General features: G+C 40.4%; 2 protein-coding genes across 4 annotated transcripts; one reads left to right on the top strand and one right to left on the bottom strand.

The window, feature by feature from the left end:
* Positions 1-779: 779 nt before the first annotated feature.
* On the bottom strand, positions 780-7,786 carry LOC127774362 (serine/arginine-rich-splicing factor SR34-like). 2 transcript variants are annotated; one of them, XR_008017724.1, is made up of 16 exons: positions 7,690-7,786; positions 7,202-7,293; positions 5,694-5,759; positions 4,168-4,242; positions 3,920-4,019; positions 3,792-3,838; positions 3,663-3,720; positions 3,447-3,496; positions 3,184-3,240; positions 2,954-3,096; positions 2,823-2,864; positions 2,533-2,574; positions 1,861-2,050; positions 1,383-1,416; positions 1,245-1,313; positions 780-1,153 (listed from the first exon to the last, which is right to left on the bottom strand). XR_008017724.1 is itself a non-coding variant. In XM_052300589.1 (15 exons), exons 2-15 carry the CDS (start codon positions 7,286-7,288, stop codon positions 1,139-1,141), a joined length of 885 nt encoding a protein of 294 aa, XP_052156549.1. In that variant the 5' UTR covers positions 7,289-7,293; positions 7,690-7,786; the 3' UTR covers positions 780-1,138. The 2 variants fall into 2 exon arrangements, 1 of the variants encoding a protein (XP_052156549.1); XM_052300589.1 differs by lacking the exon at positions 1,861-2,050.
* A 198-nt stretch (positions 7,787-7,984) lies between these two features.
* Positions 7,985-12,075, top strand: LOC127774490 (chaperone protein dnaJ 49). 2 transcript variants are annotated; one of them, XM_052300749.1, is made up of 3 exons: positions 7,985-8,099; positions 9,728-10,971; positions 11,808-12,075. In XM_052300749.1, exon 2 carries the CDS (start codon positions 9,816-9,818, stop codon positions 10,917-10,919), a length of 1,104 nt encoding a protein of 367 aa, XP_052156709.1. In that variant the 5' UTR covers positions 7,985-8,099; positions 9,728-9,815; the 3' UTR covers positions 10,920-10,971; positions 11,808-12,075. The 2 variants fall into 2 exon arrangements, with proteins under 2 accessions (XP_052156709.1, XP_052156710.1); XM_052300750.1 differs by having other exon boundaries at positions 7,985-10,971.
* Positions 12,076-15,687: the final 3,612 nt, after the last annotated feature.

Below are 15,687 nucleotides of genomic sequence, written 5' to 3'. Positions count from 1 at the left end.
GGGATTGGGAGTTTACACGAGCGAATTGATAATAAGATTAAGATGTGAATTTGATTTTTAATCCCAATATTTTGTTTGGTAGAGGTGATGGAACTTGATAGTGAGTTTAGTTGGAGATTAGGTCATTAATAAAAACGGATGGCTGAGATTTACTTAGACAAAGTAAAGGAGGAATTCCCTCTCAATTACCTGCCCCTACCCAGGTATTGAAAAGGAGGGAGTTCCTTCCTCAATTCCTCATCCCCATCCCACCAAAATTCCCATGTCTCCCAACCAAATAAAACACTTAATAGCCTCATCTCTCTAAACTCCCAATCCCTCCTAAAAACTCTCTCCAACCAAACGGACCGTTAGGTTAGAACTCACCTAGTGCTAGGGTGAGTTTTATTTTTCAAAATAAAATTGAACTAAAGTAAAAGTTTGGCGGTTAAAAATAGACTTTACAACAAAAGAGGTAAAGTCCAGTGCAGGCAACCAAACACACCCGAGATGGGATGAGTCAGCTGAGCATAGCGTCTTCTCCGTGGATGACAACTTCCAATCAAGACAACCGGGATAAAGTCGAAAGTCATCACGGATTGAACGAAACAAAACCAACAATACTAGGGTAGGTCAAGCCAATCCAAGCCAAGCCATGTCAGCAAGACCATATCACGCATCAGTGGTCGCACAATTACACCGAACGACAAAACATGTCAACAATTAAGCGAGGAAAACCACTCTGTAGAATTACAACATAACAGGTGCATACAAGTACACAAGCACAAGCTCTAAAAAACTAGAGTAAAAAGAAAATAATTGAAGCGCAAAGGCTTCCTGCAGTTACTACAGATAGTTGAGCTTTAGAATATAGCAGAGTTCATAGTGCTGTATGTATAGCATGAAGTTCGAGCACCATGTGCTACGAGGTCTGATAGATTGGTGATGGCAAGTAAAACGCTAAGCATGTAAAGCAATCTTTCTGACAGATATTACGACATGACCAAGCAACAGTGAAATAACACGGCTCTCTCTTCTGAAAAGTAACAACAATGGTAACGCAGAAACAGATAAACCATAATCCACAATCTACTGCCTTCCGAAACTCAGCTCCACAAATCATGAAATAGTTTCTGGCAGGCTTCAAGTGCATCCATCTTCACTCAGATTTCACCTGAAAGGAAGCATTGACCATATCAATATGGGAAACTTCAAGCATATTAAAGGCTCACAAAAATACAGAGTTTTTGGTTAATGTCACGGACAGGAGATGGGGATCGGGATAAACTTCTGCTCTTGACAGGGCTCTTGCTTGCTGACTTTTCACGAGGAGGCTGCACGAGACAATGGTTACTATATGCAACAAATTTATAGAATATAAGTTACTTGTTTGGAAAACTTACAGAAGTAGCAGGGGATGGGGATCTTGATGGTGATCTGCAAAATGTTCCAAAAGCCAAGAAATTGTTACTCAGTAATGCTCTATTACAACAGTTTGATCAAAATATGTGTGAATATGGTAACATCAATACACATGAGATTGAGAGCAATAAACAGTAAACATGTGGAGAAGTGTTTTGGATGAGCATAGGTAAAGGGACCACCTTTTTCCACTGTACATGTAACATGTCATCTTTTGAAAAACTATGACAGACCTTTTAAGTAAAATCACGAGTCCTCCAAATGAAGGTGAAGCCACAATAGATCACAAATTGGTTAAAGAGCTAATCGCTAAACACACTTATTTCATCAGAAAGTGTAATTTAGAAATAAACTTCAACATTAAGGTGAGGTTATGTTTGAGAATAACCAATAGGGGTGCAAGGCCGAGGTTTACATTTGAGAATAGAAATGCGTAAGTCAATAGTACTTCAATTATACCACGAAATGCACTCCATAAGTCCAAATATGTTTAGAGCCAGCCCTATCTTGCTCCTATCGCTGGTTGTAGTCCACTTGTCATACAGTATGTCACTAGCCAGCAGAACTATCCAACGTTCCAAACCATCCTTTGGTTCTCAACGCATCCAGTATCCTACCAACGCAACCCAAATAGCTGCATGTCCCAAATCTAGGAAAGACGAGCAAATTTTCAACAACAAATGACAGCTATCCAGTTTTCTGCATGTTTAATCATCAGAGAGTGGAAACTCAAAGTGCATGTACAGAAGAAAAAATGCATCTCGAAAGCATAACATTTAAAGTACAAACCAGAAAGGAAATGACAAATTATATGAGAATATAAAGAGCCGGCCCTATTTCATTTTACAATATTTCGTGTATTGCAATTATTAGAGATAGATATGGGATCACACAGGCTAATCACATAATCAAATTTGAATGTACAACATTGGAGGGGGTTCTTAGAAAATCATATGTAGTTTCTTTTTTGGCAAATTGAAGATAACGCATGCAAATGCTACTTAGTTTCTTAACTTTGTAACATAGTATTAATCCGAGAATCTCAGTATCACACCATCGCAATGAATCGAAAGCATTCCATGTACTATGTAATATGTTATGAGTTCAAAATTGAAATGGAACTACGCATACCTTTCCTTCACAGGTGAGCGAGACTGTGAAGCCGACCTAGATCTGGAAGCAGAGAACAGCAGTAAACTCATTTAAGTTAACGACATTTCCTTTCTTGCAATTATTTGAGGGAGATATGGGATAACATAGGCTAATTACATAATCAAATTTCAATAATCAACATTGGAGGGGGTCCATTTCTTAAAAAATCATGTGCAGTTTTTCAATAGCCAATATGAAGATAACACATGCCAAAGCTACTCAGTTTCTTAACTTTGAAAAATTCAAAATCAAAATGGAACTGTGCATACCTTTCTTTCACAGGTGAGTGAGACCGAGAAGCAGACCTAGATCTGGAAGGAAAAAACAGCACATTGTAATAATATTCATGTTGTTGTTACCATAACAAACTCATTTGAGCATTATGAGATTCAAACCATACCTTGGACTCCTGCTTCTGCTATAACTGCGGCTTCTGCTTCTGGAGATCGAGCGGCTGCGGCTTCTGCTTCTGGAGATAGAGCGGCTGTGGCTTCTACCTCTGGAACGAGAGCGGCTGCGCTTAGCAGAATCATACTCCCTCACCTTTAACAGACATGTCCATGAGTACGTAAATCTTCAACTTGAGATTAGGTTAAATGAAGTGCAGAAACATTTCCAGTATGACCATACCCTGATATATGCCCGTGAAAATGCATTACGGAACTCTGAGTCATCAAGCTTTCTTATCTGTAAGGTAACAAAAAACTGCTTGTCAGGTGTATCTTCACGGGAACAGAAGAACATGCATGATTGGGGAGAAAGTAGGTGTCTGGCATATCACAAAGTGCCCTTTTTCTATTATTAAAGGAACCAACCAAAACATGAATTTCCAGATGGCACATGGCAGTGTTCACTTCTGGAAAGTAAAATGCATAGAACTAATTCAAACTTACCGCTTGTTTCATATCCTCATAGTTGGTATAATCAACAATTCCAATAGTTGCTGAAACACATGAAATTTCAGTATTAAGAAGTAAGAACTACTGAAACATGAATGGAAAAAGATAATACAGCTTAAATGGTTGCTGTATTATCAAAACAAACTACTGCCCAATTCATACCAAAATTAATATCAGCAACAGAAGAGCATAGAAGTGTTCAGTACTAACCTCCACCCTCACGGTAAACATCAGAGAAACAGACATCACCAGCTCGCCTCATATGATCCTGAAAATGGAAGTAAAACTCAAGATTCGTGAAGAGTGAATAATTGTATGGGAGTTCATCTGCATCAATACCTTGAGGTCTTGCCATGATGCTGACGAAGGTAATCCAGTAACCATAACTGCACATTCCATGAATAGAGCAAATAAGAACACTGATGTATCCAATCAAGTTTGTAAAGCTTGAGTTCAGAAGTACGTACCTCGGTAATCAGTACGTTTAGCGGCACCACGGCGCCCAGTACTGCTATAGCTACTTGATCGATCAAAAGAAGGGCCTCTGCCACCATGAGCTAACTCCACCTAAATAAAGGTATAAGATTAACATTACGACAAAGAACAAAACTAGCCTCTTTGCTGCTGCAACAAAAATAAATAAATATGAACTACCCTCTTCACCACCTGGTATTCTCTCAAGAAAGATAACGGATATCATGCAAGATCCACTTACCCGCAACCTGTGGCCATCAAAGTCATATCCATCACGGCCATAAATTGCATCTTGTGCATCACGAGGGTCTTCAAACTGCATAAGGAACCACTTTTAGTTAGTATCAAGTCCTCTTAGCCTCTAAGGTGCTATATGTACAATCAGATTGCACAAGGTTAATTTTGACAAGCATTTCTTTAGATAGTTCAGCAACACTTGGCAAAACTGGATTTGAGGCTAGTTGTTAAGTTTCCTCTAAAGCAAGTTTGTCTGACCTTTGTCTTTATGCTACATGGAAAAATTCATTGATCGTATGTCAAATTTCACTCATCCCCTACATTTTTTGTCAGTCTCCGTCACCCCCAAATTCCTCATGAGCTTAAAGAAACAAATTTGGGTGTTTCCATTCTCTTGCCTCCATAGTAACCCTTAAGTTGCCCCTTGCACTTTCGTTAGTCATCATAGTTTCCAATGAGAACCACATGTCCAACATAACAAAAGCGAGATATTCTTAAACCAGTTTTTTATTATTTTTTTTTGTGTGTGTGCACGCGCGCGCGCCAAGATCTACCCATTCTGCTTTTCCTAAAAATAATAAAAATGATATATTGATTATAGATAAAAAAAAATGTTCTATAAAAAGAACAGAAGTAGTAGCAAGGCAAAGCATGAGAACAATAATGTGTGCACCTGGAGGGGGTCTATGTCTTGTATCCGTTACTTGATCGTTCAAATCACACAACCCATACCTAACTCCTGTTTATAAACCTGTGCTTGCCAGCTTATCCATTTTAGAGATTTGCCTATTCCTTTCCCTGAGCAAGGTATATAGAGGTAGTCACACATTGTAATAAGCAAGCAGGCAAGCCAGTTGAGGAGTTCGTTAGGGGTAAATTGTTGCGATAGTATATTCCTTTGTTTCAGCTCTAAACTAATCGCATGGCTTGCTAAGAGATGCCTGAAATATAAGCTTCCATAGAATGCTTCATTTCAAACCAAGAAATTTATTTAATCATCAACTTGCATCTACTTGCCGGCCTTAGAGTCCTCTTGCCATGATTGGGAAGAAGTCCATTCAGGGGTAGAATGCAAGCACTCTGCTTACCCACCTCGCTACCTCCTATTCAAAGCTCAAAACACTCCTGGGTTCATATTAACACATCATTCTAACAGAACCTCTAAAGTTTGTTATCCAGGGGTTGTTTTATTTCACGCCAAGCTGAAGTTTATCTTATGAAAATTTGGCAACTTTTGACCATACGAAAAGAATTAGTAAAGGTCCAGTTTTCTTTGGCTATCCAGTTTAGTGTGGACCATTTTTAAGTTAAAAAAAATAGCAACCAATTCGGGTTAGATTTTGATAAAGCTAATGTCTGTAGTCGGTTTTCATGTGCTAAATTTGCTCACAGACCCCAAAAAAAACATCCTCAAATAACAACAAGGTTATGACTAAATAAAATGATAGCTTATATATAAAAAGATGAGCGAAAATCTAGATAGAAAATCTGCTCATAGCAAGTAATCACCATAAATACTTAATCCCTTACCTCAACAAAAGCATAACCAGGAGGCCTTGGAGGAATTTTCAAGTCAATATCCACAATACGGCCATACTGCAGAAGCAAAAGTAATGAAAAAAAAAATTTAAACTCTATCTGTATGAATAATCAAGAAAATAAAGATATCAGAAAATTTAGTAATTACAAGATGCCATTGTTCTACCCTTCTACCAGTAACATCCTTCGGTATCACCAGTTCACCACATAAGATGGCAACAACAAAGAGGTGCCCAAGTGCCCAACCGACTGGTGGAATCTCTCCAAGTGAAAAGTAAATCTCAAAAAGAAACCAGGATGTGCCACTTCTTCTGACTAATATGAACCGTCAGATACGCTTAAAGACAAAATAAGTCGAAACAATCTTTACCGTTGGATGAAACTTAAGTAGTTGTTCAAAATATAGCAGTATTCTAGAGTACCCTCTAGCTGTGGTGCATGTATAACTCGGTGACATAAATAGGCCTAATTGGATCGGTATGCATCCTAACTACAACAGCTGCAAGCCCAAACTCCATCCTCTTTTCTCCGTGCGCCTAGGTCAAGTTTAGAAGAAAAGCAAAATAAACTCTTTTACTAACAAGATGTGAAACTCATATTACGATAAATCTTCTGTCAAGTTGAAATATATTTCCTCAGCCAACATCACCGGTGTCAGTACTTCGATCCATGGCCACCACTTACACCTCGATTGCTATCTCAATTTGTTCATAAATTCAATTACAAACATGAATAAATATAGCGAAATCAAATCCATATAAAGTGAAAATACTGCACATAAAAATGATTATCACTACTATCTTTACATAGCCACAGAGACCCAATAAACATAACGAATAATGTGTATTATATGGATTTTATGTCAATAGAACTATAATAAATCATATATTCACAAAAGTCCTAAACAATACTGGCAGGTCTAAAATTCAGATGTGTCGGTTATAGAAATGATCCAGAATGAATAATTAAGATAAAAAAAATACCTATCACCTACAGATATATCCATAACCAACAAATAGAAAAACAAACTGATATGCATAACGCAAAACTATATCTCAACCTAATTGCTCGGAAATTGGGCCAAATACTCTCCAAAGTTCAATCCTTAACAAAATTCAATTGTAGAATTTGAAAACTGCAACTAGACGAATTAAATTTTAACATAGGTAACTGTTACAAACAATTCATTATCATATTCGTAAATAAAAGACAGGTTATGGTCGCGTGAAGACGCAACTTAGATATCTAGTTCACATTGAAGTATTTAACAAATGCTCCAACCACACAACAGAAAACCATAGGGCCCAACATAGCAAATTTATAATTCCATAAGAAAGCAGTATTGCCCCCAAATATCTTCCTCCTAAGTCCTAAAAGCAGCCTACGATGTACTCGCTGATACCAAAACAAAATTTGCACTGACCTACCACTTTAGTACTAGAGGATAACACTGTTACATGGCACACACATGCCTAATCCGTAATGTAATCATGGCTCACCTTATAGAAGAGATCCTCCACTTCCCTCTCGCGAATGTCTCCGGGGAGATTGCCCACATAGATGGTGCGGCTGTTGCGTCGGCTCATCGTTCCTGACAGACAAACATCAAGTCAGCTAAATTAGCACGCCAAATCCAACAATGGCCGTAGCGTCAAGCCACGTAGCGATAACACGCAAACAGCAAAACAAACCAAGCATAGCACTGCATCTCCAGCTCTCAGAAACCCTGACGACCACGAATTCAATTGCTGCGCCGCTCAACCGAAGGAAAAAAAAAAACCTAGGAGATATGATCGCGGGCTACCAAATCAACCGGAGAACCAAGCAGAACACTCGCGCACTCGCTCAACCGAGAGAACTAAAGCGCGAGGACGCAACGGCACGGGACGGGAGAGAGAGAGAGCACGCTAGAACTCGCGCAGGAGTACTAGGATTCCAGCAGCGGCGTCGGCTTGGTTCGGGGAGGGGAGCGGAGTACGGAGCTAACCTGCGACTCTGCGCCGGCGGCGAGGCGGAGGCGGCGGCGGCGGCGGCGGAGGAGGAGGGCTCGAGAAGCTTCGGAAGCGAGCGGGGCGAGAGCGAGAGGAGGATATGTTGAAAAAGGAGACGGGGTCCGCGTGCTTTACGATTCGCGCTGGCTGCGTGGCCCCACCCGTCAGCGGCAAACAGCTAGTGGGCCCCACAGCGCAGTGTCCCACGCGGCCAGCACGCACTCTCGTCTCGGCTCGATGGGCGCTCCTAAATAAAGAGGAAATCCGAGGGGCTCCGTGGAAAAGTGCCACCGCGCAGTTCTCTCCTCTTTCTCTCCCCGCTCCGGCGGCGCCGCGGCGGTGCTCCCCGTCGTCCTCGTCTCCCCGTCGCCAACTAGCCGTGCCGGGGATATCTCTCCGACCCGGGGTAAGTTTAATCGCCGTAGATGGGCTCAGAGCCCGCTCCGGATCTTCGATTAGTTAGTTGGCTTTCCCTCGCCGCGACTTGGGGGGAATTATCGTTTCTTGCTTGGTCACGAGGCGGCGCCCAAGCCGCGGCCCTAACGTAGGGTTTTTGCGAGGATCCCGCCGTTAGGAGTCCATCGTGTTCCCTGGTCGCTGCTGGCTGACGATTCGGGGTATTTCAGTACACGTGGAGCCTGTCTGTCTAGTTCGATGGTTCATGTTGTTGCGATAGGAGAAAATTTGGTTGTTCCTTCGCGAAGGGGTTGATGTGTGTAATCACATTTGCAATGAATGAAATCGTTGGCCTGCAAAAATTCCTCAATAGTTTATACACCCCTTTGACACAGGTGATGCAAATTTGCCCCAATCTTGTTCCTCTTAGCTCATCTCCGGCCACAAGCATGTGTAGTGTTCCATAGGTCTGATCGCTATCGCGTGCCACTAGCTTCAGCTGTCTGTTGGTGGAGACTGGAGCTTTGGGTGTGTTTGCTGACAAACTGATCTGGGGTGCGGTGGTGGCTGGAAGGAGAGGATAGTGTGTGCCGGCAGCCGGAGGTAGAGGAAAGCGTGTGCCGGCTGCTGGAGGTAGAGGAAAGCGTGTGCGGTGCGCCAGCAGAGGGAGCTAGGTGCTAGATGAAGATGGGGAGCAGCGGTTGCCGGCAGTAGAGGAGAGAGATTAACACATAACGAAGATGAGGAAAAATTTGACATTTCACATGGCATTGTGGCAAATGAGTTGATTCCCACTAAATTATGTCGGATTTTTACATGCCAATGAACTTTGTGGCAAATGTGATCTGCCTCAACTTCATAGCAAACGAGTATTTTTCTCTGGGATGAATTCATTTGGCTGAAACGGCTACTCTGGCACTACTTTGTACTGCCTGGGTGATGGTAGCACAAACTTTTTTCTTTATTACATTGGGGGGTTATGCCTAGGGAAGCTGGTCTTGTGCTCATTGATCCAAGTGGTTGTTGGTTTCTTTAAGACCTATTAAGTTCTTTCTCAGCAATTCAGCATTGAATGCCTTTATGATGCTTAATTCTTTAATGCTTTCCTCCAAATGTGATATTTCTTGCAGGTGTAGGCATTTTAAGTGCTAGCGCAACTGTGTCCATCGTAGTAGTTTTACCTAGTGAAATAAGCAAAATATCCAAGTTGATGTGGTTCATGTGGAAATGGAGTGTAAATAGATTTCTTAGCTAAAAGTCATGCTTGTTTGGCATGGTTTTGCCACTTGTGTTGACCATGCTCAGTTGGTTTATCCAACCAAAGCATTCTGTTGTACTCTGCTAGTTCCATACTATGCATTGTGGCAATCTGTTTCATTTAGGTTATCTTTTGTTCACAAAATTTTGGCTATTTTTCTGCTTTACCAGAGATTCCTAAGTTTGTTGGTTTAGTTTTTGTACTCTTAGTTATACCACTTGTTTATACACCCTAATTTCTCGGGTTGATCTACCTTCTGATTAGATACCATTTTTGTGTCACTGCAAGTACAAGATGCTATCGAATTAGAGTTACTCGGCTATTTGTATTATGGCATCAAGTCCAATTTCGATTGATTTTGAATGATATCTGCTTCATAGGTGAAGAAAATCTGTCCTTGTTCAAAAGTTTTTCAATTTGGGTGTCCTACCTATATATGATCCAGTTGTAAAAAGGCTGACTAAGGGCATGGATGGAAACAAAGATGAGGCCTTGAGGTCTGTCAAACTTGCAGAAACTGCACTTGCATCTGGAGATAGACAGCGAGCAGAAAAATTCCTTCGAATTGCCCAAAGATTGGACCCCAGCCTTCCGATTGATGATATGCTGGGCACACCCAAGAAGTATGATACCCTGGATGGTGCTGTACGCCAATACAGGGCTAGAAGTGGTGAAGTTGGTGAAAGCCAAAATTTGCGTAAAGAATCTGTTGGTCCTTCTAATGTTGATAAGGGTTACACTGAGGAAAATGTTAGAGTGGTTCGGAACATCACAAAGAACAAGGATTATTATGCAATTCTTGGAGTGGAGAGAAGTTGCTCTGTAGAAGAGATAAGGAAAGCCTACAGGAAGTTGTCACTGAAAGTTCATCCTGACAAGAACAAGGCTCCTGGGGCAGAGGATGCATTTAAGTTGGTCAGCAAGGCTTTCAAGTGCCTAAGCAATGATCAGTCAAGGAGAACTTATGATCAAACAGGTGCCATTGAGGACCATGAGTTTAATTATCAGTATTCCAATGTCATGAGGCAGAGAACTACAAGGCGACAGAGGCAAGCAAGAAGTAGCTTCTATGGTTATGAAGAAGACTTAGATCCAGATGAGATATTCAGGTCGTTCTTTTATGGGACCCATGATAATATGTTCCAGTCTCGCAATGCCTACAGAGCAAGAGGAACAGTGAGGCAACAGCAACAACAGAGACGGGAACATCCGGTTCAGGGTAGGTCAGGCATAAATTTAACAATGTTGGTGCACCTTGCAGGGGTTTTGTTTTTCATCTTGTTTGCTTTCATTCCAGCAAGGCATCCTGAGTATTCCCTTAAAAGGACAAGCTACTTTTCTATATCAAAAGTCACTGAAAAGCATGGGGTGGAGTACTTTGTCAGCAAACAAGAATTCGACCAGCAGTTTCCACGAGGAAGTTCTTCTAGAGATAATCTTGAGCAGTATGTTTTTAAAGACTACAAGAGCATGCTGGGAAGATTCTGTCATGTGGAACTCCAAAGGCGCCAATGGGCCAAGGACTACCCTACACCTCACTGTGACAAACTGCGGAGCCTTTCTGTAGCATAAATGGTTTGGCCTCTTCTTTTGTTAGTAGAAGAGTTTCGCTCTTCCTTTGCAGGTACTCCCTTGGTTCCATTTAGTTTGATGCCTTTGATGCTCTACGGAATATGTTACTTTGATGTTTTCTTTTTGTAGAATTTAAAGAAGGCTGTCTCATGAAGTACTTTTCTAGTGACCAATTTAGCAGTGTTGCTTTCACATATCAACCTTTGGTTATATTTACAGAAAAAAAAAAGGTTTCATGAAGTATTTTTAGTGAACAATTTAGCGGTATTGCTTTCACATATAAGACTTTGGTTATTTAAAACATATTTATGCTCAAAGCTTTGGAATATGTGATGACATGAGAAAGCATCATTTTTTTAAAGAAAAATACAGTGGAATTATTATCAGAAACTTTATTATGTTTATTCTGATTGCTTTTATGTGTACTATCATTGTTTTCATTAGGCTACTTAGGGCTTGTATTGAAGGTAAGCCTTTTGTTCTTTTATGGATAAATTTCCTTTATTACATGGTGTTTCAACACTTAGTAAAATAATAGAGCAAAGAGTACATTGTATAGGAGCTGAAATTGCTCCCTAATGATGAAATATGTATAGATTGCCCATCTTTCCTCAATACATATATATATATTTTTGGTAGAACTATTGTGACTTGGTGCAGGAAACTCGATGCTACTTTTATAACTCTTTGCAATTCATTTTGGACTATCACAATCAATTTGTTTATATATTTTTAAGACGAAGATCAACTCATCTATGAGCTTCTATATATTGATTTGTTAAGAACTTGAGATGCATGTTCATTTTTATTGCGGTATCTGATAAGTGATTGAACTTTGGTCTATGCTTGGAGTACTACTCTCTACTAAGATATATACTTTTTTTGCAGGTATATCACGGCACAGGTTTTTTGGGGAAATGATGAGCAGCGTGGTTTCTTGGTCTATGATTTTAAATACTTAGGAAGTAGTAGATACTATTGCTGCATTTTAGTTATGAACACATGCATGCAGTCATGAACCATCAGGTTAACTCACAGATCTCTGTTTACTATTGATGTCAACCGTGAGCGGCATGGAGTTCATATTGAAACGGGCCGGTTACTTTTGCTGCAGTAATCATTTCACACTTGCTTCCAGTTGTAAAACTGGTGCCAACGAATTTTTGTACAGATATGTTCACCTTTCTTTTTTTATAAAGAAACAGAGGGATATGTTTAGCTTGAAAGATGATTAGATCTGTGGTTGCTACTGAAAAATACCTTAGAGTTGAAATTCTAAGCGGTGGTTGTAGATGTCCTCGCTTAACTGTAAAAACCCTTGAAAGGCAAATTAAAACTATAAGTTCCTTGTGAATGTTATACTTCTTTGCACTTGGCTGTACGCCATTGAATAATTATCGATTGTTCAGGTTTTACATTTCCGTGTTCTCTCTGCCATGTCACAAATATGACCGACATTTTGAAGCGGCGTTGTTGTGTGGTGCATTTTGAAACGGCGTTGTTGTGTGGTGCCTTATCAACTTTTTGAGTTAACATTTGGTTAGATACATTCTTGGTTTGGCATTTTTTTTTTGCCGTTCTTTTGCCACTGGTAGTACGGTAATTGTAATGGTGAGGGCGCCGAAGTTGGGGATGCCGATCGGCACTGGAGAGGCCATGGCCGGTGGTTTGTAGCTGAAGGAGATGCGAGCTTGAGGACGCCGGCCTTGTTGGTGATGAAGTCGAGATATCCGAAGCGGAACTCGGTCGGCGGGGAAACGTAGTGCTTGAACGCATCTGGTGACGTCGGCCCGAGATGCGTTCACGTGAGTCCCGACGACGTCAGCAGATGACGTCGGGACTCACCTGCTAAGCTGGCCGGAGCTATTGGCGACTAACTTGAAGGAGCCGAAGCACAAAAGGGTGGAGCCGTGGAGGTGGGGAAAGCGGTGGCCTTCGCGAAAGTGACTCCCTGGAATGCCGATCGAGCGCCTCTCTACCTGACACGCCAAGTGTTGATTTCTTGGATCGGTAATATATTTATAGGGTGCACACGATCAAGGAGAGATGGTGATACAGATAGTTTATACTGGTTTAGGCCCTTGTCGAGAGGTAATACCCTATGTCCAGTTGAGATGTATTGGATCTATGTCCAAGTGCGCGGGTCAGCAATGGAGTAGCCGACGGCACGTATGTGGAGAAAAGATGCAAGAGTCCTAACCCCTTAGGGTTTATGCTGGCACCCCCTATATAGAGCTAGGGCGGTCGGCGGTCCGATGGTAATCTAATTACAAGGAACAAAATTGATTCCCTTATCTAATATTACTTTCCTCAAATACAAACTAACCACACGGGCCTGGGGCGCTTTGCCCACCCTGTACGGTGCGGCCCAAAAGGCCTACTATGAGGCAACCGACTATCGTGCCCCCCATAATCAACCATATATAAGTACTTCAAAGGATTGAACGCGTTTGTTGATGGCTGTTAAATACGAAATTTACGCCGTCAATACCTGCATAAATCTGAAAATATAAAACATCCAACATAGTGGTAAGGTTTATTTCTAACAAATTCCACTAGTATCGGTGTATATTTGTATGCAGGTGATAAACTACCAAAGTTGAGATGAACTATACATGAGGGACGGAAATATTACTTCCATATCCAAGCTCATAGAGTTTTGAGCCAACAAGCCCAACAAGATCAAAATTAAATGGGCCAACTCCACATAAATACTAAAGAAGACCCACCTACTAGGGCCCAAGAGAAAACCAAGGGCCAGAAGGGCCAACCAGGGGTCGGCCGACTCAGGAACAGCCCATCTAGCCCTCGATTTTCACATGTCGGTAGTTACCGACTATCCAAGGCGATTGTGATCATTTCTATCGGAATAAACCGCCATGGAGGGGAACTTGGCAGCTCATGGAGGGACACTTGGCAGCTCAAGAGTGAAGATGCTCTTTAGATGCTTAGGATCTACATACTCCCAAGGCGTCTCTTGGCCTATAAAATACCCCTCTCTTCCCTCATTCACAACACACTAATATGTGAGCTGAATTATAAGGCTCTTTGTATTCTTTTATTTATACTTAGACTAAGGGAGAGAGTGAGAAAGAAAGAGTTGGAGGAGTTCTAGAATTGTTCTTTTGTACCTTAGCAATTGCTTTGCTCTAGTTGAGAATATTTTAATCAAGTCATTGAGATTTATCTTGTGTGTGGTATTCTTAAGGCCCTGTTTGATTCAGCTTAGGATTATTATAATCTGTATTATTAAGAGTAAGCTGAAATAAACAGATAGCTTATCATGATAGATTATTACAATCTATAAGCCATATTACTATAATCTAATAATCCACTCTAAAGGTGCTTTTTTAATATTATTGAGGGCTAACAGCTAACAAATAACTTATCATCCAGATAAACAAACAGCTAACAACTTATACTATGTCGGCTATTATAATCCAGCTTATAGTAATATGGCTCAATAATCTTAAGCTGAAACAAATAAGGCCTAAGTTAGGTCCTATTTAGCTTGCTGGATCATTGTTCACTATTGTTCATTAAGAAATAGTGATTATTTTAGTGTTTAGCTAACGCGGATTATTGTTCACTATCGTTCATTAAGAAAAAGTGATTACTTTAGTGTTTAGCTAACGCTAGAGTAGTAATTAATTGCATAGACATGGTGTCTAGATAGTTAATTACTATTGTTGGCTATGTATCCCACCGTACGTTAGAGGTTGGTATAGAGGTGGTGACAGCCCTCGAGATCATTGTAGTCCTCCATGTCGGGTACAGAGTAGAGCGCATTCTGGTAGTAGTGAGCAGTGCCTGAAGCATAGTGATAAAATTAAAGTTAAGCCTTCCAAGCAGCACTGTACCACATTAGAAGATCATCTCTACCCTTTGGCCTACATTTATATCTTATATCCTTGATAAACCTAAAGAAGAGCTAAACACACACATTCCCAGTGAAAATTTCATATGTTGGAATACTTCTGGGTGAAGTGTTACAGCGGTATATCCGTGCACTTGTGGATTTTATTTATGAACGTAAGAAATACCAACAACGTTCATCACCATCGAATGAACTTTATTGGCAGTTTCTAACATGGTTTATTAGCATCATATACTTGACCTTACAAAAACAGCTTCATCTGTAGTTTCATCAAGTAAAGATATCAAAGTATATGACAGTATTTGGAAGTTTATATTACTTTAATTCTAATGATCAGATAATGGCATATAATTCTGTAGTAAATAATACATAAGGATTTGGCACTATAATGTCCCTCTTATCACTCTTATCATTCGCATTTTCTAGTAATTGGAAAGCTCATCAATAGGACGATTAGTTACCAAAGTTTTTTTTTGACAAGCACTCGTTGCAATTGGCCGTGTAAACCAAAAGCATATCAATAAATAGGAACACATTCCACAAGCTCTAAAAAAATAAATTTGTATAACCAATAGCAACATGGAAGTATTGAAAAAAATTATATAAATAAAAAAATCTCAAATATCCCTCATCGTGAGACATATAATCATCAATATAAATAAGAACCAGGATTCCTACAATAGTAATTAGTATTAACATAATAGAAGTAAGCATGTCGATTAAGTATCCAAATTCTAAGAAAAAATCATTATTGACGGTCCAAGACCAAAGTTGTTTTATATTTAGGCTTCACGACACCATATGAAACCACGTAGTAAGACCGAAGCTATTTTCTAAGCTTTGCGGTTTTACCACCTGTGGCTCAGTGTTCGGACCAAAATCTCTCTGCGG

This window comes from Oryza glaberrima, chromosome 5, assembly GCF_000147395.1.
Source record: "Oryza glaberrima chromosome 5, OglaRS2, whole genome shotgun sequence".
Taxonomy (NCBI): domain Eukaryota; kingdom Viridiplantae; phylum Streptophyta; class Magnoliopsida; order Poales; family Poaceae; genus Oryza; species Oryza glaberrima.
Note: the sequence above shows the minus strand (reverse complement) of the source record. Positions and strands in the feature narration are given on the sequence as shown.

Bases quoted from the DNA above. Each gene is read 5' to 3' on its own strand.
- LOC127774362 (XM_052300589.1), bottom strand. From the start codon at position 7,288: ATGAGCCGACGCAACAGCCGCACCATCTATGTGGGCAATCTCCCCGGA. The intron at 3,097-3,183 runs GTATGGTCATAC...TGTCTGTTAAAG, and splicing joins TTTCACGGGCATATATCAGG to GTGAGGGAGTATGATTCTGC. The intron at 1,417-2,532 runs GTATGCGTAGTT...AACATTTTGCAG, and splicing joins CGCTCACCTGTGAAGGAAAG to ATCACCATCAAGATCCCCAT.
- LOC127774490 (XM_052300749.1), top strand. From the start codon at position 9,816: ATGGATGGAAACAAAGATGAGGCCTTGAGGTCTGTCAAACTTGCAGAA.